A 21,528-nucleotide genomic window follows, 5' to 3' on the forward strand; every position below is an offset into this window, starting at 1 on the left:
GGCAAGGGACCTCGGGCGCCACCGAGCGTGACGTGCTTGCAATGAGTGTGGCGTGCTGGCAGTCCTCGGCACAGTCCATAGACACAATTGATACAGTATTGCCCTCACCATCACGCCCACCTGTGTGTCCCCGTGGTGGCTTCGATCGAGCTATTCTCTTACCCTCGGCACCGTCCGTCCACAAGGCAATTGACCCCCATGGCCACATCGAGCTTTGACAACCTACAGGTCGTGCCCTCGCTCTCGCGGGCGTGCAGCCGTTGCCATGCTCGCAAGGTCAAGGTAAGCGGTCCACCTGCTTTCCATTATGGCCTCGCGTGCAGCAGGCGACAATGCTGATCGTTCCTTGATGGTATCACCCAGTGCGACCTTAGGGTGCCCCGGTGCACGGCCTGCGAGAAACAGAATGACGAGTGCAACATCACCGAGTGCGTCGCCTACTCGCACAGCACAGTACAAACCCTCCTTGACGAGCTGCATCGGCTCCGGGGCCGCCTCGATGTGGCCGAAAGCCGGGGCCCGCGAGAACAATCCATGACCGAGCAGCAGGTTCGCTCAGAGGCAGAGGAGCTGGGTGTGCTTGCTGTCGGTGGCCCCAGGCGTCATGATATGCGTGCCTCTTATGGTAGGTTGTTAGACAGGCATGGGCCAGATAAGTTGAACGACTAACAGGCACTGGTGTAGTTGGAAGTGCAACGGGCACAACGTTTGCTCGCATCTTCTTCAAGCAGCTCGGCCTGTCCCCCTTACCACGCTCGGGTGACTTTGATGCGGCTTTCGAGCACAACGTCACTTGTCAATACGCATCTCTGCCGCCGGAGAAGATCGCCATCCATCTCATGCGCACCTTCATCGCACAAGTCCACACCTTCTGGCCAGTGCTGCAGCTGCCATCGTTAAGAAAAGTGTTCAAGGCTATTTACCATAGTCCCTCTAGATCCAGCACCCGTGACAAGTTCAAGGTCTTCATGGTGATGGCTCTGGCGTCAGCGTTGTGTGCTGACGACAAGGCGTACCAGTCAATGGCCGATCTCAACAGCTCTTCCGCATACTTTCAGACTGCCGTGAGACTGTTCTCAAGTATCGCGGATGGTCCACGCGATCTCGAGACACTGCAATGTCTGCTGCTGATTGGCCTCTGGATGCTTGAAGCCGGCTGGGACACTCATGTCGACGACATTTGGCATCACAGTCGCTACATCATGTCTGTAGCCATCGAGCTTGGCATACATCGCCGAGTTCCCGGATGGGACGTCAGCCAAGACGACTTGGAAACACGCAACCGGGTTTGGTGGTGTACCTATAACCTGGAGCGCTGCGTGGCCGTCATCAATGGCCGGGTGCTCTCAATCCGCGAACATGCCATTGACGCCCCCCAGCCAACTACAGTGGGAGATGACAGGCTAATGCCAGCCGAGGCGCACTTTGCGCCGGCCTATTCCAGAGTCGGATCCGAATTATTTCTCTTGGCCATCCGACTCAGGCGCATCGGTGGGCGCATCCTGGAGTCTGTCTACATTGCCAGGGGACCTGACGGGCGAGCGCCCCTGACGTCGTTCAAGCAAATCTGTGACGAGTTTGACAGCCTACGAAAGAGCCTGGACGGGTGGAAGCAGAGCTTCGACGCACTCGATATCAAGGAAACGCGCGAACACTCAGAGCTCAAGATTGAATATTGCCAGTTGCTGCTGATCATGCATCGGCCGTCGCCCACCTTTATGATCCCCTCTGCCGAGATGATCGGTGTCTGTTCCAAAGCCGTATCCAGTATAGTGCGCCACTGGCGGAAACTTCTATCCCAATATGGGGTTTCGGCAGTGTCCAGATGCTCTCGCCAGCTGCATTCCATGTTGATGGTCGGCCTCGCAGGCCTCTATTGCGACTGGTAAGTCTCAAGCGCGTCGGCCTCCATCATGACGCGTAAGAACGGCAGCGCTAACATCTGGCGTGTATCTTCAAACCTGGTAGGCAGTCGACAAAAGTGCTAAGCGCACGATCAAACTTACTGTATCGCCATGGGACTGATGTGGACATGTGCGTCGACCTCATAGAGCGGAGCCTTGCCCAGCTACGACCATTGGACAAGTCCTTCGTGAGGTGTCGAGATTTGCTGCAAGCGGCGAGATCCAGAGTCTATGGGGCAAACCTCAACACTGTGCTTAACGCGCATCCGGAGCCGCCAGAGCCAGACATGGGCCCAGACACTGGCCTTTCCAACCTCTCTGAGCCGCTTGGTTTCTATGCCGGCGGTCCGGATAGTAGCCTCAACCCTGGCCACGGCATGGAGTCTTATTTCAATCAGATCTCTGGCTATTTCGACAGCACACTCGTAGGGCTCGACGAGAATCTGACGATCTGGCATGACGCGTTCTTAGACGAGATACGAACAAATAGGCTTGCAGGAGACTGAATTCGAAATTCACTGCTTCCGTGCTCTCAGTCGCGGCTGAACAGAGAATGGTCTGATCGATGGCTTTTACTAGTGTTTGCACAGTGGCATGTTGATTCTGATGTTGCATGCTGTCGCATAGCTGCCAGCACATCAGTCATACGATCGAGACAGCACGCGTGCTCGCAGGATACGTGAGATTGTAGAACACGCAATGTAGGGACACGATAGCGTGATGGACAAGCCCCATAAGAACGAGCTACGCGTGGTGGCTTGACTCGCTACGCTCCACTGAGGGCCATTCGTCCCGAAAGTGGGGATATCTCCTTCGTTCGCCTCGGGGCCCCGAAGATAAGCTCGGTAGCGTCCGAGACGTGTGGTGCCAGTCTTCGCCAGCGGCATCAATGGGGTAGGCGGGCCGGCTACAGGCACTTCATACGACATCTGCGGGCTGATACACTCACTCTTTTGAATGTCCTTGATGTCGCCCATTTGCTACATTCTCATTTCATAATATTTATTTCCAGGGAGAACGACGTGCGCCCAGCCAGAAGTATTAGCCGCCATGACAGCACACGATATGTCTGCAAGCAAGAACGGTACGCCGCCTCCGGCGACCAGCCATACAGTCGTGTATAACCAGAAGAACTTGTCCATCCGGGTAAGTCTTGGCCTCATGTTCGACATGAAATGGACAGTCCAAGACTGACATTATTGCAGATTGGCATGCGGGATGGCGTCACGGGTGAATTCAAGCTCGTGCCAAGGGAGCAGGCAGTAGTGTCAGTGTTTGACTCCAATTTCTTGGTGGGCGACGGGATATGGGTAAGTATTCTTCCCGCTGTCATGTCGAGAACAGCTACAACGCAGGGAGAGTGACACATGGTACAACGTCGAAACCTAACGATCACCACCACAGGAGGGCATCCGCGCGGTCCGAGGCCGCGTGCAGTTCGCACGCGATCATATTAACCGCCTCTTCCAGTCGGCTAAGGCCATGTACATGGAGCTCGGCCTGACAAAGGGCCAGCTTCTCGGCCTGATTCACCAGACCCTCGATGCCAACGACATGGCCGACGAGCCGCACGTGCACATCCGGCTGGTGGTGTCCCGGGGCCTGAAGAGCACACCCTACCAGAACCCGCACGTCAACATTGGCCTGCCCCTGATTGTCATCATCCCCGAGATCAAGGCCGTCGACACCGCCGCGAAGGCCCGCGGGCTGAAGCTCGGGACGACCTGGGTGCGCCGCGGGCCGCCGGACGTCAAGGACGAGGCGTGGAACCACATCTCCAAGGCCACGGACGTGCAGGCGTGCATCAGCGCCAACATGATGGGCGTCGACGAGGCGCTGATGCTGGACCTGCGGGGCTTCGTCAAGACGTGCAACTCAGTCAACTTCTTCATCGTCCGCAACGGGTGCGAGGTCTGGGCGCCGACCAAGGACAACCAGATGCAAGGGATCACGCGGCAGAAGACCATTGACGTGTGCCGGGCCGCGGGGCTGACGGTGCGGGAGCTGGACTTTACCTTGACCGAGGTGTACGGCGCTGACGAGGCGTTCTGTACCGGAACGTTTCCCTCGCAGCTGCATGTCACGAATGTGGATGGACGGGTGATTGGCGATGGGAAGAGGGGGAGGGTTACGGAGTTTATCCAAAAGCTATATGCTGAAGAGGTGGAGAGAGATACAGGCAGGACCAGGGACGAGATTATAGCCGAGGTCGAGGCGCCGAGGGACATGAGCCGATTGGAGGCCCTCCTGGCCAAGGCTGGGACCTCGGATGAGACAAACTAGAGGATCATCTACGAAAAAGCGGCTGCTTACAATCGAAACTCCGTCAAAATCTTTCTATTGGAGTCCAAGGTTGGGCAGGGCTGCACACAGCAGGATCTGCATCGTGGAACCTCCTGGTGCTTGCATATTGCTTTCAGTGGAGTGACGTGAGATGCTCGGTTTTGCTTCATTGTGAATGGCCAGCTGTGGCGAGCGCAAAATATGACGTCTGCCGAAAGAGGCAGGAGAACTGGACAAACCTGGAGAGGACGATTGCGACCGAGAAACGGGTCTCTAAACAAGCATTCCAAGCTTTGCCATCCCGGTCGCCAAAATGCAGCTCCTCTCCCAGTGCTACCTGAAGCCTATGTACTATGCCTGGGCTTTTTAGTATAAAACTGTGGCATCTCAACCTATGTGAACCTTGGCTTTGGGGACACAATGGTAGGCAACTGAACGACGCTTTCAAGATGATTCGCGCAATAGTGGGCAGCACACTCGTGTCAATGGCGTTGGGCCAATTCCTCACACCACCGACGACACTGACACAAACCATGGGGGCCGCAGGGATCCCAGTCCGCTACAAGCAAGTACCAGCCGGAATCTGCGAGCTCGACCCTGACGTCAAGAGCTACTCCGGATACAGCGACGTAGGGGAGGATCAGCATATCTTCTGGTGGTTCTTCGAAGCTCGCAATCAGAATCCGAGTGACGCACCTCTCACCGTCTACATCAGTGGCGGGCCTGGGACCACGTCCATGGTTGGCCTGTTTGAAGAGGTCGGGCCGTGCACAATCAATCCCGAGGGCAACGTTGTCAACAATCCGAACTCTTGGTCTAATGCAAGCAACCTGCTCTTCGTCGACCAGCCAAACTTCACCGGCTTCTCCTATGGAACCCCTGTTCCGGCCTACTGGACCCCGACTGGCGACTTCACCATGCTCCCGGGGCCAGTCTGCCCAGACTATGCACCTCCAGGCTCATGCGGCACGTACTCTCTGCCAAACATCACTTCGACTGCCAACTCCACCGAGAACGCCGCTCCAGCATTCTGGAAGACGCTGCAGGGATTCATGGGCGCCTTCCCCCAGTACTCGCAGAACGGGTACCACTTTGCCTCGGAGAGCTACGGAGGCCACTACGGCCCCGTGTTTAACGCCTATATCGAGAAGCAGAACGACCTGGCGGCCCCCGGCACCCTGCACATCGATGTCAAATCCGTGCTCATCGGCAACGGGTGGTACGACCCGGTGATCCACTACCAGGCATACTACAACTTCACCGTGTGGCCGGGGAACACGTACGACTACGCGCCCTTCAACGCCTCGGTAGAGGCGCGGTTCTACAACGCCCTCTACGGCCCGGGCAACTGCCTGGACGGGCTAGCGGAGTGCAAGCGCACGGGGGACGACGCGGTGTGCAAGCATGCGGACGCGTTCTGCTACAACAACGTCGAGCGTATCCTCGGCGACGTCGCGGGGCGGGACGAGTACGACATGCGCGAGCTCGTGCCAGACCCGTTCCCGCACGGATACTGGCAGAGCTACATCAACACGCCCAAGGTGCAGGAGACGCTGGGCGTCTTTGTCAACTCTACCGGCAAGAGCCCCAGGCTCGTCCTCGAGGCGTTCACCAACACCGGAGACGACGGGCGGGACGTCGGCGCCATCGAGGCCCTGCGGTTCCTGGTGGGACGCAACATCACGGTCGCCCTGTACGCCGGCGATGCAGATTACAACTGCAACTGGCTCGGCGGGGAGGTCGTTGCTGACAAGGTGGGCGCGCCGGGGTTTGCGGGCGCGGGCTACGTCGATGTCGTTACCAGTGACGGTGTCATGCACGCGCAGACCAAGCAGGCGGGCAGCTTCAGCTTCACCAGGGTGTTTCTGGCTGGCCATGAGGTGCCTTTCTACCAGCCACTCACGGCGTTCGAAATGTTTGCACGGGTGATTGGCGCGAAGGATGTTGCCACGGGACGGGTGGATGTGGATCCTGCGTATAGAACCATCGGCCCGGCGAAGTCGACGTATCGCGAGGGGAATGCTACTGTGCAGTGGGAGGTCGTGCCGGAGAATGCTACGTATGACGTTGTCACGGGACAGCCGGGACCTGCATGGGGTTCCTTGAAGTTCCACCGAGGACGCAGTGTCTGAGCACGAGGGGTGTATTGCCGTCCATAAGACGATGCCTTTCGTGTGAGATATCTAAGTCTTGTAGCTGCGAAACACAGAATGATCATCATGACTGGTGACAGATTTATAGAAAGAGCCCTGGCCTCGACCTGATGCAACCATTCTGTCGTGGTATCTAGAATGCATGCTTTGTGCTTCCCTGGCAGTACTGTACTGAAAGAAGATGCAGGCAAGGGAAACAAACGAAGGTGATAAAGTAAAGGAAACTTCTGGCAGACAGAATCTTTCCTTCAGATATCATTGGTTATAGGGCCTCCTTTGGAGTGGTCTTCGATATGTATGCGCTTCTCCGTGTCTACTTGCCTCGATGCCAAGCATTCCCGCCATGGGAACATGGTCGGCTGCCCAAATCAGTCCTAGAAGAAAAGGAGATAGGGCTTCTTTGTATGAGCTCCTCGTTTCAGGCAGTCTCCCCAGCACACTTTTGGATATGGCTTCGAATCTGAAGAGCTGCCTCTGCTGGAGACAGTTGCGTGATGTCGAGGGTCAGACTCGAGCAGCCCTCGAAGCGAAATAACTCGTTGTTGGAGAGAATGTCCTTCAAGATAGCCTTGCTGGTCAGCTTGGTTGTTTTGCTCCCCACTCTCTCCGCGCTGGACACTCGCTTAAGGTTTTCGTGTTTGTCGCAGCTCAGGTACACCGGTATAAAGTCTCTGCCAGCGGTCTCTGCAGCAAGCTTATATTCAGTGGCAACTGCTCTGCCCAGATCATTGTCTGATTGACAATCTGTCTCGGCATGATGTTTAGTACTCGGACTCATGATCTGGGATTTCGGGAAATGACAAATGTTGTGTGCAATCACCCGTCGTCGCTAGCCCATACCTGTAAACACAATCGTGTGGTCTTTGGCATCATCCGCTGTGACATGGCGAGCGAATACAGCTTCGCGCTGGGCACGGCGTTCACGCTGGTAGTCGGGGTGGTCTCTGGAGAATTTGGCCTCTACTGGGTCGATCATCTTGTGGTTGTCGATCAGTATGATGTGCTCGTCGATTGCTTGCAGAGCTGTTGCGATCGTCAGCTTGCCCACGCCGGGAAACCCGTTGATCCAAACAAGCGGGGCACCCATCTCGCACGCATCGAGTTGCGAGCGGCTTGTTGTCGAGAGAGATAGCTCAGCGCCGGGAGCGATAGGCGCTGAAGGGCAATGGCATAAGAGCATAGCATTACCATCATCAGGGATGGTCGGGCTGTTGCACATCTGCAGCCGTAAGGAAGCAAGTGAGTGGGGAGGGCCCGAGACCGCATCGCAGCATGACTCAGGAAGCCAGGCAATTGAATCACAGTAGACAGTCAAGGTTTAGCTGGGCCTGGCCGAAGCCTACAACCGGCACCAAGACTGTGCTTCTTAATAGCAATGTGAATCAAACACGTCGCATCTGCTTCACGTGACATGAATGTCAGAGTACGATGTGCATAAAGTAATGAAAGCCATGTCTTTTACAGTTGTCACTGAAAGGCCTGCCGCTTCAGCCTCGCATCCCCGACTTGCATCGCCTCTCCACTCTGTCTCAGGCAACTTTCGCGGGTTGCTTGTGTATCGTGCAGGGTACAATTGCCAGGTTGCCGCACGTGCAGATGCCCAGACTTCAGCCGCACCAAGGCACACCGCAAGGCGTCTGCCGATGGCCATGCAAAACAAAGTACACGAGTGGCCTCCCAAAACGCGAGATCTTCCGAGATTCTTCAGAGCTCGTTATCTGTTCTGTTTATGATGAACATAGACGTGGGTGCAAGCCGTTCTGCGCTTCCAAAACTTGGCAGAGGATAATATCATACATGCTCAAATGCGATGCCCCGTGCGCCATGACCGCGTACCAATATCGCCCCCTCTCTGGTCCTACATCGATCCGCATCATCCTCCTCAAGCCCGCTCTTCTCGACAGCCAGCCGCTTGAGCTTGAGCTCTACGAAGCACCTCTGAGTGGTCCTGGCTCACTCGCGTACGAAGCGCTGTCATACACCTGGGGTGAAAGACATGGCAGCATCCCGATCCGCTGCGGGGGGTTACGCCAGACGATCCTGGTGACGCCCAACTGCGAAGCCGCACTCCGACATCTCCGGTACAAGCTCAGCGTCCGCCAGCTATGGGTCGACGCCATTTGCATAGACCAGACCAGCGTGGCAGAAAAGAATCAGCAGGTCCCCTTGATGGGCAAGATATACAGCCAGGCGACGCGAACGGTCATATGGCTAGGGGTGGGAGGTCCGGGCGACGCTGGCACGTTGTCCCGTGCAAAGACGGTCGCCAACTTTGCGCATTTCCGGACAATGCCGGGGTACTGTGCGCTCAGTGACACCGAGAAAGCCTGGGCGCAGAAGCTGTTGCGTATGTCAATCCCCTCCGCACAGTGGATGATCTCCATCTTGGCAATCCAATTGAGCTGTGACTTTGCTAACGCTTCTTGCGACATGGTGTTTGCTCCCCAGCGGTGAGTGAGATTGAGCGCATCGGACGCATCTGCCAGAGCAACTGGTTTCAGAGGATCTGGACCGTGCAAGAATATCTCCTCGCTGAGCATGCCATATTCATGGTTGGCCGAGCCGAGTGTCCAATCTCGCAGCTGTACACGTACTTCATCATTGGCGAAGCTCTGCAGGATTCCGACTCGCACGAGCGCCGGCTGTTCCGCATGCGCAGCCTCATGATGGAAGAGATGTACGAGGTGAGGGATCACGACGACAACAGCGATGTCGAACCGAGCGCACACGACCACCCGGGTGAGAGTAGACTCATCCGGGAGACCAGAAACCGGGGGAGCAAGGATAAGAAGAAGAAAGAGAGATACGGAAAGCACTGGTTCTCTCACACCATGCGCTTCAACGACATGCCCCCAGGGGGAGGATTGCACAACATGTTGTCTCGCGCGCTGCAGATGGCGTCTATGAGCGATGCCACCGACGCGCGGGACAAGGTGTATGGTATGCTGGCCTTCATCGACATGTTGTGCGATGACATGTACGTCCCGGATGTCGACTACGCCAAGTCTCTCGTCGAGGTCTACGAGGAGTTTGCAGTCTGCATGATCCGCAGCGGCGGCACGTTGTGGCCGTTGGAGCACATTTCTGGTTCTGCCATGTCTCAGGATGCCTGCGCTTGGCCTTCCTGGGTGCCTGATTTGCGCGAAGCTAGGCTGATTGCCAGTCCACGCACATGGTGTAGCGGACTGTCGCGAACACCTGCATTGGATGAGGACGAAAGTTGGGCGCAGGCCCACGAGCAAAATTGCCGAGGGATCCTCAGGGTCAGCGGCCGACGGATGACTAGAGTCTTGGAGACCTTTTGCCGAATGCCAGAAATCCCAATTTCCAAGAGCGGGGATGACGATGTCGAGTACGACAATGCGCGCCTCGAGTGCCTTTCAGAATGGTCAGCGCATGTCTTGAAGCTTGACATTGAGACCCAACGGGACCAATCGGTATACAGAGAACACAGTGAGACTTACTTGGGCGTCTTGGAGCGTTTAACTCCATTCCTGGCCTATCTCAGAGACCGTCACGAACCAGGCAGGAGCACGCCCGACACAAAAGACAGCTCGATAAAGGCACAACAACAGAGACAGCCCAGAGTCCGCGACCTACTACGGAAGATGATGGTTCCCAGTGAAACCGTATACCGTGGAAATCGTGGAAAATTGGATCAGAGGCGATTTGACGACCTGTACGATGGTTCGACCCTGTTTCTGACAGAATGTGGGCTGCTGGGGCTCTGCCGCGGCAATGTCCAAGCTGGAGATGAAATGTTCCAGCTTGCGGGTGGTGCCTACCCGTTCATTCTTCGCAGAGACAAGCGCAGCCGTCCGATGCAGTATCGACTGATAGGGGTTGCTTCAGTCGACCGCGGCGAGCGCGCAAGAAGAGAAGGATTTTGGTACGAGGACATATCAGAGCCGGCACTCGATGCCATCGTATTGGTCTGATTTTATGTCGGGAGGGGATTTGGCCGCACTAGACGCGGCAGTGCAATATGACTCAGTCTTGCTGTTGCGTATGAGTATAACGGTTCGAGATGATGTGAGCATCCAGCCTCTAGCTAGAGCATATACGACGACTTTGAATACGACACGAAGGACGGGTCACGTGCAGAGCACTGCTAGCTTGCGATCTAGTCATAGTATGTCGCGACAAAAATAAATGTTGAGCACAGCATCAAGGCGCTCCGCCACCCGGAAAATACTTGCCTAGCTCCGGCATTGACTTTCGTGCGCCGCCACCACTGTCAGCGGGCCGACTCGAATTGAGTTCAGGGCTGACGGCAATTCGTATTCCTCCGCTTGAACCATCGAACAATGTCCCAGAAAGTCTCGCTAGGCTTTTCATTTACCGGTCGCGGAAGTCTGAGGCAGGCAACACGACATGCAGTCGTGCGAAGTTGAGTTACGTAAAGCAATACACTGCGTGGTCCACCACGCCTCGTGGCTAGATTCACTGCCGATGGCGACGTAGAGGATGCTGGACAAGTAAACAATACCCTTAGTCCTCGAGCTGCAGCCACATATCTATCTGTTTCTGCGCAGATTCGATTTTTTTCGTGGTGGCAAGGGCCGGAGCAAGTCAAGTGAGCTTCTTTGAGCAGCAATTCACTGGGTCTGCTGCGTTGAGGCCTCCAGATTCTGTGGTCTCCATGAGGGGCATGATGAGCCGCCAAGCACCACCTATGTATAGAGCAGCGCGATCTATATAAACAGAGCCCTGTTGACCCAGTGCCTGTAAGCTTGTGACCATGCTCTTTTTCGAGGGTCCTAGGAAGGAATGCCTGGGGCACAGGTCCATCTCATCGTTCTGATTGATGCCTCTGGCCACCGTCTGACATGGCTGGCCAAAGCGTAATTAGATGCCTCGCACCAAAACAACCCCAAAATAACGAGCGACGGGTCTGCTCGTACAGGTGGTGCCTGACGACGAATGAAACGGCAATGCGCCAGAGTACGACCGTGTCTGCACCTCCACCTAATTATGGAGTGACGCGTCAATCAGAATTCGTCATGCAGGACACGCCGAGATACGTAAGCACCAGCAGGGAAATCCGCACAGACGCCTCATCCAATAAGAGATTAGGGGGCAGCCGCCTGCAGTGGTGCCATTGGCCGCGCCCCCGGGCAGGCAAGTCGGCTCGTGCCTTGCAGAAGCACTAATTTGACCTAGTCGCGCGAGCTGGCGCCATCTCCAGAAGCTTGTTAGCTCAGAGCCTGGGGAATGAATAGCGCACAGGCGGGCCAGCCTCCGCTGGCCCATGTGACGGATCATAGATCCCTGCCTAGCTTGAGCCTGAGGCTGTCGCGGTCCAGAACCAAGCCTCAACAACGGCCTCCAGCGGTCTGGCTTGAAAAGGCGCCCTTCCGCCGGTCGCGGGGTGCCCAGGCGATACTGTTTCTCACGAGCACAACAGCATGCACGGCTAATCGAAAGCTCATCGTGGGGCAGAGTCACCCACCAGCATGGCCACGACAACAACCATATCGACGGCTGCGCTGCCGTCCGAGACGCCAACTCAGCTACTGGGCCACGCACTCCCAATGGGCGGGATCAAGATCGTCCACGTCCAGAACCAAGCCATATCGACCTTGCTGCCGTATGGAGCCATCATCTTGGTCTCGATGCTGGCGGGCATCGTGCTCATCGCCATCGCCCTCGAACGCTGGGTGCTCCGCCGCATCTACCCACGCGTCTATGCCGAGCTCGAGCAGGACAAAGGCAAAGACCGCCAGAGAAGGTCCTTCGTATATCACCACATTGCTCTCGCACTCATGATACCGATATTTTTCGTCGGCCTGGAACCTGGAGCAGCTTTCCTGTTTGGAAGCTCTGACCTCTCCGACGTTGCCTTCAACAGCCGCCCCATGCGGCACGGCACCATCGGCGATGTCCTCTTTGTTCTCTTCCACCTGTACTCGGCCTACTTCCTCTTCGAGCTGGCCTTCCGCACCCGCTTCGCCAGCCCCATCAACGTGGCTCATCACCTCGGTCTCCTTCTCATCTCGCAGATCGCCCTCGTCCTCTCCCTCGACCTCAAGCGCCACCCAGAGGCCACGATCGAGTTCTACATGTGTCTGGTCTGGGGGGCTTTCGACATCGTCGCCGAGATCCCCATGCACGTGGTCATGATCATCTGGCGTATATATCGGGACACGAACCCGCGGATGCTCTCATGGCTGGGCTTCGGGCTCGCAGCGTGGGCCGTGGCCATGGCCTGCGCCGAGACGGGCATCACGATATACCTCCTGCAGAAGTCGTGGGACCGCTGGAGCACCGACTGGAGGATCGTCACGCCCATCATCTTTTCGTTGTGGATCTGCGCGCAGCTACACGGGGCGAGGATATTCTTCTCCATGGCGCTTTCCGAGAGGCGCAAGACGAAAGGTCGGGAGTCTTCCCTGGGGTCTTCGTGGCATCAAAGCAGTGCCGTTTGAGACTACACATGGTCCCGGATATAAAAATTAGAAGCGTTGTTTAATAATCAGTAGATATGACTTACGACTTATGACTCACTTTTGGCCCCAATCGTGGTTTCTCGCGATGGTACTTGACACTGATGTAAGAGCGAGATCATGCTTGGGACATATATGGGGCTAAGAGAGGTGGAGACACGGGCTGGCTTTATCTAAAGCAGGATGGACTCACCCAGAAATGGCGCGTCAAATCAAACACACCGCCCGTATCGTTTCCGCTTGTAGCTCAAAACACCCCCCAGTGAGAAGCAAGAAGCTTTTCTCTTGGTCGGCATTCCTCGTGTCCGAGGTGGTATCTTGGCCTTCCTCTTGGAGATGAGCCATGCTCCACTGATAAGCCATCAGGTAGCTGCATGACAGCTTCTTATTGCTCAGGCTGTAAAAGATAACTGGTCCAGAGGTCTAGAAGTACAAAGGCTCAGAAGGGCTGAGGCACATATGGGTGGGGCTGAGGTTCGAATAGGTGTATGGAGCGGAGGTGTGGTGGAACCCGAGTAGGAAGCCCGCAGGCTTCATTGTCCAGGTGCAGAAAGGAACGGACGGAATCACAGCGACAGAGTTGGCAAGAACTAACTTCTTTGATATTCCTTATCTTTACACCCGCTCGGTTGAACTTGTGATCACACCAGTTGTCGGATCACCAAATATATGGAAAGGCTCTCTTCTCAGCTGGTGTCCCAAAGATATTGCCATGTAATCTGTTCGACACATTATCAGGGCATGGTTTGGGCTACCAGTCGTTCTTGTGGGCATGTATCTGGCACCTTAGCGCTCGAGAAGCTCTTCTACGACGAAACTGGGCAGTCTTGGCCAAGAGAGTGCTGGAACTAGCTCCAAGGTCGATACGAGTCTGGCTGCAGAGGATCGCCACCTGTTGGCTAGGTCCGAAGCGATGATACCCCAGATTTCGACGGTTAGCGGGATAGGCTTCAGGCTTTACAGGCGGCAGGCCTGACCAGGGGGTGGATCGAAACTCGTCTAAAGATCCTTTTACTGGCTAGGGCGACTGTGTACTCTACTTCTAGGTTGTGATTTATGCGCAGTCTTCGAAGCCTGTGACGACAGCGCAAAGTCAGGTGGCGTGGCCGCCCTCAGGGGGCAAGGGGCTTGGCCTTGTACATTCATGCTCGATGGTCCGGTCACGAGATGCTCTACAGATGAGGCATTAATGCTCAGCCCGACTGGTAGTTGGTGCTTTTTCGATCCTTTGTACACAGACATGTGTCATCTCACCGCCAGGAAAGCGTGATGCTGATGTTGCTGCTAATGTACAAGCAGCCTGAAAGTTTGTTTGAGACGGCGTCAACGGGAGAGACACATCATGAGGCCATTCTGTATCGCCCATGGAGGGCCTGCCGTTGTTGTGCGAATCCACCTTGCCCAATGACTGAGGCCGGCCTCCACCGAGCGAACGTATGCGACATTCTCTATTCTCTATTCGCGCGCTATGTAGTAGTCACAAGCCTCCAGGAGGATCTTTTGTGGATCACGAGAACATCAAGATAAAACCTCTGCTGTGGCATTGAGCGGTATTGTAGTGATGGAATCCGTGTCGTTCCGCGGCGGGACGGGCTCAACTGCTCCTTGATGTGGCTCCCAGCGTTCTATGCTAGTTCTTCTCGACCTCATGAAGTTGAGAATGCCGAGAAATCCCGCATTAATTGGCCCGTATTTTGCTCGATCTCCAAGCCACGGCTTGCGGTATGGGCATGCCTTCCTCTATCACGGCGAGGGACGAAAGTTGTCAGTACATTGACCAGGGACAAGAGTATGTTCCGAGCTGCTGGTCACCAACCACGATATCGTTGCCAAGAAAGCACCCTAGTAAGTGCAATCATAATGGCGTAAACCTTGGAAATCGAGTTATGCGGGACGATTGCCCAATGACGCCTGGAACGAGGCGGCGATCGCTTTTCGTTGCTTTTCGGACAGGGCTCCATTCCCTAGCTGCAAAGTACGCGATTATGCGCCGGGGCAACCGCCATGGGTTTTAGCTCTTGTCTTATCACCAGGCAGCTGCACTTCACTGCTATGCCTGCAGCGACACGAACACAGACAAGTGCTGCAGATATTGGAAGACGTTGTTGCGAGCCCAACGCCACTGGCTATCGACTCCACCGCTTTGGAGCTAGCAAATGCAACGCATTGCACCACATTGAAAGCGTAGACTACCCCTGTCTGAGGTGGGCTCGTGCATAATTTACCAAGCCATTGGTCCCAAGGCGGCATGAGACGCAGTGACGGTGGCCCGTCGACGATCTGGCTGTCCCCGTGCTCGCTGATGGCGCCACTCCTGATATTAGGGGCTTCGCCGATGATCAGGACATGCTTCTCATACCAAAACTGCCAGATGCCATTAGGAGCTGATGGGCTCGGAACACTCAGCCAGCTGTATTCCACAAGACAAATGATTATGTCCAGAGCACCCAAACCTCATGGCTTCCAATCAGTTTCTGGCCTCTGACGATGCGAAAGTACCCTGGTGCAAGAAAGAAACCGTGGCGTAGTACCCAGTAAGCACCTGCCCAATCACCTTTGTCGAGAATATTGGAGCAACTTTAGCCAACCACCTGAACCACCCACCATCTACTTTGAGCACTACGGCAGGACACGGAATCTAAAATCTGGCATCTCAGCCCCGTTTACTCATGTACGTGCCTGATCTCCGCAAAGAGATGTGACCAGGCTTCGAAGCATTTTAGAGTTGAGGCTATCAGGTTGATCTCCGACAGAAGAATTCGATCCGATCTTCTAGAAGCATGCTCCAACAGGTTTGGGCTCCGATGGCTGCCGTTGCCAGCAGGATCTCTGATCGGACATTCCGAGTTGCATCTCGTGATACTTCTTTGTTCCATGGTTGGGCTGATATTGTTCTCCTGATTTGTATGCAAGACTCAGCGCTACGGGAGCAACGGCACCGACGTTTGAAATCAGTCATCGTGAAGGTGTGGTTGACTGGCAGCGCTCATGGGCATCCCGATATCGAGGAAGCAAGTACACTTTTCCACCCGGCATCTCCCGGATCGTCTCGCTATGTCCCCGATGGAAGCAGGCCAAAGACATTCTTTGCCAAACGCTGATTTGTCTGTGAGGAAGGGAGGACCCCCCCAGTGAGAGGCTGCCAGTCGGGCTGTAGGATTCCTTTCAGTGGGGTCAAACACTGCGGAGTGGTTGGCGCTTGTCCTGGAACTTGCCGTCAGCCTCGACAGAAGCTCGAAAATGGGTTCTCAGCTTGCCCTGCCGAGAAATCTGGTCATGGTACTTGTCCTCCGGTTAGTCAACCAGGCACAACTAAGTTGCAACCATGCAGGGGACAAATTAGCGCCCCCAGCTACGAGTCTTTGTCCCTGGCCCTGGTGCCCTCAACAACCCGCTTTTCCCCGCACCACCAACAGTGCCCGGCCTCCTGGTCTAGACTGCTCTGCAAGTGAGAGGGCGTTTGTGAGGTATTTTGTTCTCCGACCTCCACGCCAATCTCACGGATGGGACTTTGCGGGGTTGTGTGGGGGAGAGAGAGCGGAGGCGGGGAACTGGTCTTGTGATGTTGGACTGGCGCGAGTCACGCCAATGCATGCGGGACTTGGCGCTACGCAACAGTAACGACGCTATTCAAGGGTCCTGTTGTTGAGAGTTCGGCGCTTGATGCCAAAGAGGCATGGCTCCGGTCTTGGGGGCAGTGAGTCCAGCCTGTTTTGCCCTTTCTCCGAGACTAGCCAAGTATCTGCCTAGCTTCTGCCAAGTGTAGCACGACGGCGCCCAGCCCGGACGCCCCAGACATTGTCGTGAGCGTCTTTGGGCGGGAGCGGCTGATTCAGGATCATAAGGAACCGAGTTAATGTATGAGCCAAGGCCTGGGGGGCCAATTAGCTTATGGCTTGGAGATACGGCCAAGCCACGGTGGACCTCCAAGACTCGTGCTGGCGCGAGGCCTAGAAGCCTTGGAAGACTCGGCGGGCGCGTGTCGCGGTGAGCACACCGAGCGCATGTCTTGGCTGGCAACCTTGGGGAGCTTGCTATCGCACTGGCTTCTCGCCTAACGTGAACATACTTCTTCCATGCGTCCAGATGTCTTTGATTCCAAGGCACACGGCAAGTGGTTAGCGGAAGGTACCACCAATCATACCGAGTCACTCTCAGGGTGGCTGGCTTTGCTTGGCATAATGGAAGTGCCCCTAGCGTGCTTCCAGTGTGCAGAGAGACGCCATCGTGGACTCGGATACCAGCTTTTTGTCCGAGGACAGATAGCACGAGCCCACCATCAAGGTTGGCCAAGTCCTTGAACCCGCCTGGTTCTCGCCAAGTGCATGTCATGGGTGTGATCGTCATCATGTAGTAGCCCCTTGGCAAAGACTACTTTTGGGTAGAATGGCCAAGACGCAGACGGTGAGAAACCGGGTGCCCCGCGCTTCCCCACGAGAACAACATGGTCTGTTCCCCGAGTGCTCCAGACTGTCTATTCTTGGCATGGGGAAAGCAGTTCCCCAAGGCTTTTATGGGGAAGGTGATGATCCGGGGCGTGGCGCCGTGACACCTATATATGTCTTGTCCCTCCCGTCACCATGATCAACCCTCTGTTTCAAGCAAGCGCGGCTGTGTCCTTGCTCACCAACAGGCTGTGAATCCTTCGCCATCTCCATTCTTCAACACTTTTCTTGAGCCTGAAACCTCAGTGTCTCTTTCACCGTCGCACTCATCAATATGGCGGCTCAGAACACCCAAGGCGATATCGCCGTTGAGAAGCACCCAAACAGGGGCCCAATGTTTGACGATGATATCTCCTCCGAGAAGGCAGTTCCCCGCGTGGAGCATGTCGATCGATTCGGTGCTCGTAAGTGGCTCATGGGCTGATTGCGGTGATGACTGGATGCTGATACTCCACACCAGACGAGAAGACCGACCCGAAGGAAATCGCCCTTGTCAAGAAGCTCGACCGCTGGATCATGGTACGTCAAAATCTCTACACACTTGGGAAAACAAATCTGACATTGCTCCTCCCCTAGCCCATGCTCTGGTCGATGTACTGGCTCAACTACCTTGATCGAAACGCGATCGCACTCGCCCGTATCAACTCACTCGAGGAAGACCTGAACCTCACGGACACGCAATACCAGACCTGCGTGTCCATCCTCTTCGTCGGGTATGTCGTATAACACACGTGGCTGGCTCGAAGCTCGAAACCGAAGGTTCTGACAATCTCTGCAGTTACATTCTTGGCCAAATCCCCTCCAACATGTTCCTCACCAGAACTCGCCCTTCTCGGTACATGGTAAGCTTGTGTATCCTACCACGAAAGTGACCCATGGCTAACAGTCTGTAGGGAGTTTGCATGGCTCTCTGGGCTGTTGTCAGCGCTCTTACTGCTCTTTCGAAGGACTACGTTGGTCTTTTGCTCACCCGCTTCTTCCTCGGTCTCACTGAGGCGCCTTGTACGTACCCCCATTGCGGGACTCGCCCTTTCCGCGAAGTGGACGACTCTTGGCTGACCTCTCACAAGACTACCCCGGTGCTGTCTACATCCTCTCCATCTTCTACAACCGCAAGGAGGTCGCAACACGCATTGCCATTCTTTACACGGGCAATGTCCTAGCGACTGCTTTCGCTGGTCTCATTGCTGCTGGTGTGTTCCATGGCATGGACGGCAGTCTCGGTACGTCGTGGACCCCCCCCCTCCCCGGCCCCACTTTTCTTGTTTCGTCTTTTTCCTCGAAATGCTGACACCTTGTTTTCAGGTCTTGCTGGCTGGCAGTGGCTCTTCATCCTCCAGGGAGCTGTTACCTTTGTTATTGCCATTGCAGGTAAGTGCTCATTGCCTGTGCTGAGATCGCCCGAAAACGCCCAAAAAACCCCCGCTGACGCTACCTACTACCACAGGATACTTCCTCCTCCCGGATTTTCCACACAACACCAAGTGGCTGACCCAGGAAGAGCGCGACTTAGCTTCCAATCGCATGGAGTTAGACGCCACAGAAAATGCCGGACAGACGTCTGTTATGGAAGGACTGAAGCAGGCGGCCAAGGATCCCGTGGTTTGGCTCTTCTGCCTCATGGCCCACCTGCATCTGGCGGCCAACGGCTTCAAGAACTTCTTCCCCTCTGTTGTCAAGACTCTCGGCATGAATGAGACGATGACGCTGGTCATGACCTGCCCTCCGTACCTCATTGCCGGCGCCGTCACCATTGCGGTGTCCTGGAGCTCGGGCAAGTTCAACGAGCGCACTTGGCACATCACAATCTCCAAGATCATCGCCACGGTTGGCTTCGCTGCCTCGGCGGCAACCCTCAACTTTGCCGGCCGCTATGTCTCCATGGTCATCTTCACCATTGGAACTTACGGCGTCAACTCCCTCATCCTCGGCTGGTGCGGCAGCGTCTGCGGCCAGACCAAGGAGAAGAAGGCAGCCGCCATCAGCATGGTCACGACCATCATGAACATCAGCTTCATCTGGACCCCGTACCTCTGGACCAAGGCCTCCGAGCCGCGCTACGTGCCTGCCATGTCCGCCTCGTGCGCTTTCAGTCTCGGCACCGCTGCCGTGGCCTGGATCGTCAAGGTCATCATGAAGAAGCGCAACGCCAAGCTCCGAGCCAGCGAGGACGAGCAGCTCAACTTCTACGTCTACTAAAGGGCCGGTGATTGGACTACGAAATCCGAAAGGCAATCGACGATGGGAAGGAGATGAGAGACAACTTGAGAGAAGTGGCAAAGAACACAGAACATGTCGCCTAGATTCAGAATGATTTGTCGTACTTGGAATTGTTTTCCTTGTCCCTCTTCGGTTCACTCGCATTCTGTAGCTAGAGGAATAGAGTTCTTCGTCTTGTATACCTCGGGGTTGTCAGCACGTTACTTGCGGGTGAGTGTCATGGAGAGGCACAAGTAATGACTTGATTGTGTGATATTGTACAGAAAGAATTCGAAGGAAGCACTGTGTCGCCGCCAACCACGACCTTGTCTATCTGTACAGGAGGGGCATTATGAACTTGCTGGTCTCGGCTGCTGCGCAATGCAATTCTGCACTCAGTTGTGCTTGTGCACAGCGTGGTGAAGAAGCCCTTCACTCCATTAAGCTATATGGCCCCAGATCTCGAGCTCACGCTTAAGCCCCAGGGCACTTGGGAATGCCAGCCTTGTCAATCGCCCCCTAGCAGTCGCTGCCGTCGGCGCAGCCGCGGTGGCACGCGCGGAAGTCCATGCGCGCATTGTGCTCGCCGTCGCCATCGAGCACCGTGTTGACAGTCTCCCAGTCCTCGCGGCTGATCTCCCTCTCCGTCCCGCTGCAGGTGCCGGAGTTGCCAGAGAACAGCTTCTTGTATGTGACTTCTTTTCCAGTGATCTTGATGCTGCGCACAACGACTTGTAGGCCGCACTTGATGCCACCGGCAGGGCAGTTGGCCGTTGTAGTGATGCCCGTCGCATCGGACTCGGAGAAACTGTGTGGCGAAGCGGTGATGTTAAGTCATTTGGGTTTTCAGGGCCAATATTTGGGAGCAGGAAGTGAGCTTACGAGACGTCCCAGCTCAGGCCGGACACTGCGGACCAGATCTTCTTGAAGTCCATGCTGCCTCCAGAATTGCCCCCTATGGACCACGACATTGTCTTTGTGTCTTGGAGGAACAACCCCATTAGTTTGTGTCCATCAAGTGGTGCAGCCATGTCGCAGAGGACATCAGAAAAAAGTCACAGACTTACGGGTGGCCGAGTTGGCGATCGAGCAGGTGTTGATGTTATCCGAGATGTATCCATGACCAGATACAATCTCGGCCGGCTCGTCATACTCATCGCCGTGGTTGATGTCGACGTACTCCTTCCGAATGCAGCCTTCATCATTCTGAGGCGCGGGAAGCGCAAAACCAGAGGCAGACAGCATAGCCATGGCGGCAAGGAACTGAGTGAACTGCATCTTGATAGATGATGTCGCTTTAACAAGCTTTGTGTGAAGATTGGTTCTGAGTGAAGTAAATTTCAATGGATAAGTATGCAACCTGGTGATTGGGATGGCTTGATAATGATCGAACTGCTCTGGTGATTTCGAAATCACGTTCTTCGATGTTGAACGCCCGCTTCCTTTATACTTTTACGGCGGCTTTGTTAGTCTACTTCTATCAACAGCAGCCCCGGACATCTTTCGATGATACTTCGATGATCTCCACTTACATCGACCTCGGTGGAGACGTTGTTCTATTTCTAGGGCACATGTTGTTCTCCAGGTTTTGAAAAGAAGTTTTCGGTTAAAGATCAGCACGCGTCAGATCCATCCCGGTTGCCCCGGTTTGCCGCCTCACCTCAGCCTCGCTTGTGCGGATCGACGCACTTCATCCCCATCTGCAGCCGCGCATCACTTTTGCGAAAGGGAAGAAAGCTGAATACGGCAGACGCATAGAAATCCTCGGTCTGGTTCGAAAGTTGCAGGTTCGGAACTTCCCCCGGGATACGCGGGTGACGCATTCATGTCTCATACGGAGTTTGGAGCCTCTCATGCTTCCAAGTTGGATGTCCAACGCTTTCCGAGGGGGAAATCTTTTGTGAATCCATGTATTTGTTAGGGATACACTCGAAGCTTCCACTCAGCTCATCCGAATCCACTTGATTGTTGTGCATTGATCGCGTCTGCGGCACGCGCACCTTGTGAATCTCTGTGGGATTTGCCAAGACGACCAGGGCGATGTCGCAAGTCTGACAGAGTACGACCCAGTGGCGTAGCACACAGCACACAGCACCAC

The 21,528-nt window shown here is 55.3% G+C and overlaps 8 protein-coding genes across 8 annotated transcripts; 6 read left to right on the top strand and 2 right to left on the bottom strand.

Annotated features, from left to right (window-relative positions):
- Positions 1–198: 198 nt before the first annotated feature.
- Positions 199–2,410, top strand: B0I36DRAFT_363144 (fungal-specific transcription factor domain-containing protein; the record flags this gene model as incomplete). The annotated part of the gene is made up of 4 exons (XM_046158757.1): positions 199–282; positions 364–625; positions 685–1,885; positions 1,969–2,410. The coding sequence occupies 4 exons, from the start codon at positions 199–201 to the stop codon at positions 2,408–2,410; spliced, it is 1,989 nt and encodes a 662-aa protein (XP_046013135.1).
- A 559-nt stretch (positions 2,411–2,969) lies between these two features.
- B0I36DRAFT_374364 (aminotransferase class IV) lies at positions 2,970–4,187 on the top strand (the record flags this gene model as incomplete). Its single annotated transcript, XM_046160268.1, has 3 exons — positions 2,970–3,050; positions 3,110–3,214; positions 3,309–4,187. 3 exons carry the CDS (start codon positions 2,970–2,972, stop codon positions 4,185–4,187), a joined length of 1,065 nt encoding a protein of 354 aa, XP_046013136.1.
- A 449-nt stretch (positions 4,188–4,636) lies between these two features.
- On the top strand, positions 4,637–6,319 carry B0I36DRAFT_431560 (carboxypeptidase S1; the record flags this gene model as incomplete). Its single annotated transcript, XM_046162589.1, has 1 exon — positions 4,637–6,319. One exon carries the CDS (start codon positions 4,637–4,639, stop codon positions 6,317–6,319), a length of 1,683 nt encoding a protein of 560 aa, XP_046013137.1.
- A 264-nt stretch (positions 6,320–6,583) lies between these two features.
- B0I36DRAFT_123022 (uncharacterized protein) lies at positions 6,584–7,493 on the bottom strand. The gene is made up of 2 exons (XM_046148069.1): positions 7,181–7,493; positions 6,584–7,084 (listed from the first exon to the last, which is right to left on the bottom strand). Exons 1-2 carry the CDS (start codon positions 7,425–7,427, stop codon positions 6,759–6,761), a joined length of 573 nt encoding a protein of 190 aa, XP_046013138.1. The 5' UTR covers positions 7,428–7,493; the 3' UTR covers positions 6,584–6,758.
- A 671-nt stretch (positions 7,494–8,164) lies between these two features.
- On the top strand, positions 8,165–10,479 carry B0I36DRAFT_384234 (heterokaryon incompatibility protein-domain-containing protein; the record flags this gene model as incomplete). Its single annotated transcript, XM_046160991.1, has 2 exons — positions 8,165–8,687; positions 8,789–10,479. The coding sequence occupies 2 exons, from the start codon at positions 8,165–8,167 to the stop codon at positions 10,276–10,278; spliced, it is 2,013 nt and encodes a 670-aa protein (XP_046013139.1). The 3' UTR covers positions 10,279–10,479.
- A 1,155-nt stretch (positions 10,480–11,634) lies between these two features.
- Positions 11,635–12,847, top strand: B0I36DRAFT_323950 (uncharacterized protein). Its single transcript, XM_046154041.1, has one exon. It carries the CDS (start codon positions 11,797–11,799, stop codon positions 12,766–12,768), a length of 972 nt encoding a protein of 323 aa, XP_046013140.1. The 5' UTR covers positions 11,635–11,796; the 3' UTR covers positions 12,769–12,847.
- A 4,715-nt stretch (positions 12,848–17,562) lies between these two features.
- B0I36DRAFT_268436 (major facilitator superfamily transporter) lies at positions 17,563–19,623 on the top strand (the record flags this gene model as incomplete). Its single annotated transcript, XM_046151245.1, has 8 exons — positions 17,563–17,635; positions 17,692–17,750; positions 17,808–17,944; positions 18,010–18,073; positions 18,125–18,233; positions 18,302–18,454; positions 18,537–18,602; positions 18,679–19,623. The coding sequence occupies 8 exons, from the start codon at positions 17,566–17,568 to the stop codon at positions 19,428–19,430; spliced, it is 1,410 nt and encodes a 469-aa protein (XP_046013141.1). The 3' UTR covers positions 19,431–19,623.
- Positions 19,624–19,932: 309 nt separating this feature from the next.
- B0I36DRAFT_384237 (uncharacterized protein) lies at positions 19,933–20,893 on the bottom strand. Its single transcript, XM_046160992.1, has 3 exons — positions 20,498–20,893; positions 20,313–20,412; positions 19,933–20,238 (listed from the first exon to the last, which is right to left on the bottom strand). The coding sequence occupies exons 1-3, from the start codon at positions 20,706–20,708 to the stop codon at positions 19,950–19,952; spliced, it is 600 nt and encodes a 199-aa protein (XP_046013142.1). The 5' UTR covers positions 20,709–20,893; the 3' UTR covers positions 19,933–19,949.
- Between the last annotated feature and the right edge of the window lie 635 nt (positions 20,894–21,528).

This window comes from Microdochium trichocladiopsis, assembly GCF_020744255.1.
Source record: "Microdochium trichocladiopsis strain MPI-CAGE-CH-0230 chromosome Unknown B0I36scaffold_5, whole genome shotgun sequence".
NCBI lineage: Eukaryota > Fungi > Ascomycota > Sordariomycetes > Xylariales > Microdochiaceae > Microdochium > Microdochium trichocladiopsis.

Coding starts and splice junctions, on each gene's coding strand:
- B0I36DRAFT_384237 (XM_046160992.1), bottom strand. CDS start 20,708: ATGCAGTTCACTCAGTTCCTTGCCGCCATGGCTATGCTGTCTGCCTCT. Junction 20,413..20,497: donor GATCGCCAACTCGGCCACCC/GTAAGTCTGTGA, acceptor TGTTCCTCCAAG/ACACAAAGACAATGTCGTGG. Junction 20,239..20,312: donor GGCCTGAGCTGGGACGTCTC/GTAAGCTCACTT, acceptor TTCGCCACACAG/TTTCTCCGAGTCCGATGCGA.
- B0I36DRAFT_323950 (XM_046154041.1), top strand. CDS start 11,797: ATGGCCACGACAACAACCATATCGACGGCTGCGCTGCCGTCCGAGACG.
- B0I36DRAFT_123022 (XM_046148069.1), bottom strand. CDS start 7,427: ATGGGTGCCCCGCTTGTTTGGATCAACGGGTTTCCCGGCGTGGGCAAG. Junction 7,085..7,180: donor CCACACGATTGTGTTTACAG/GTATGGGCTAGC, acceptor ATGCCGAGACAG/ATTGTCAATCAGACAATGAT.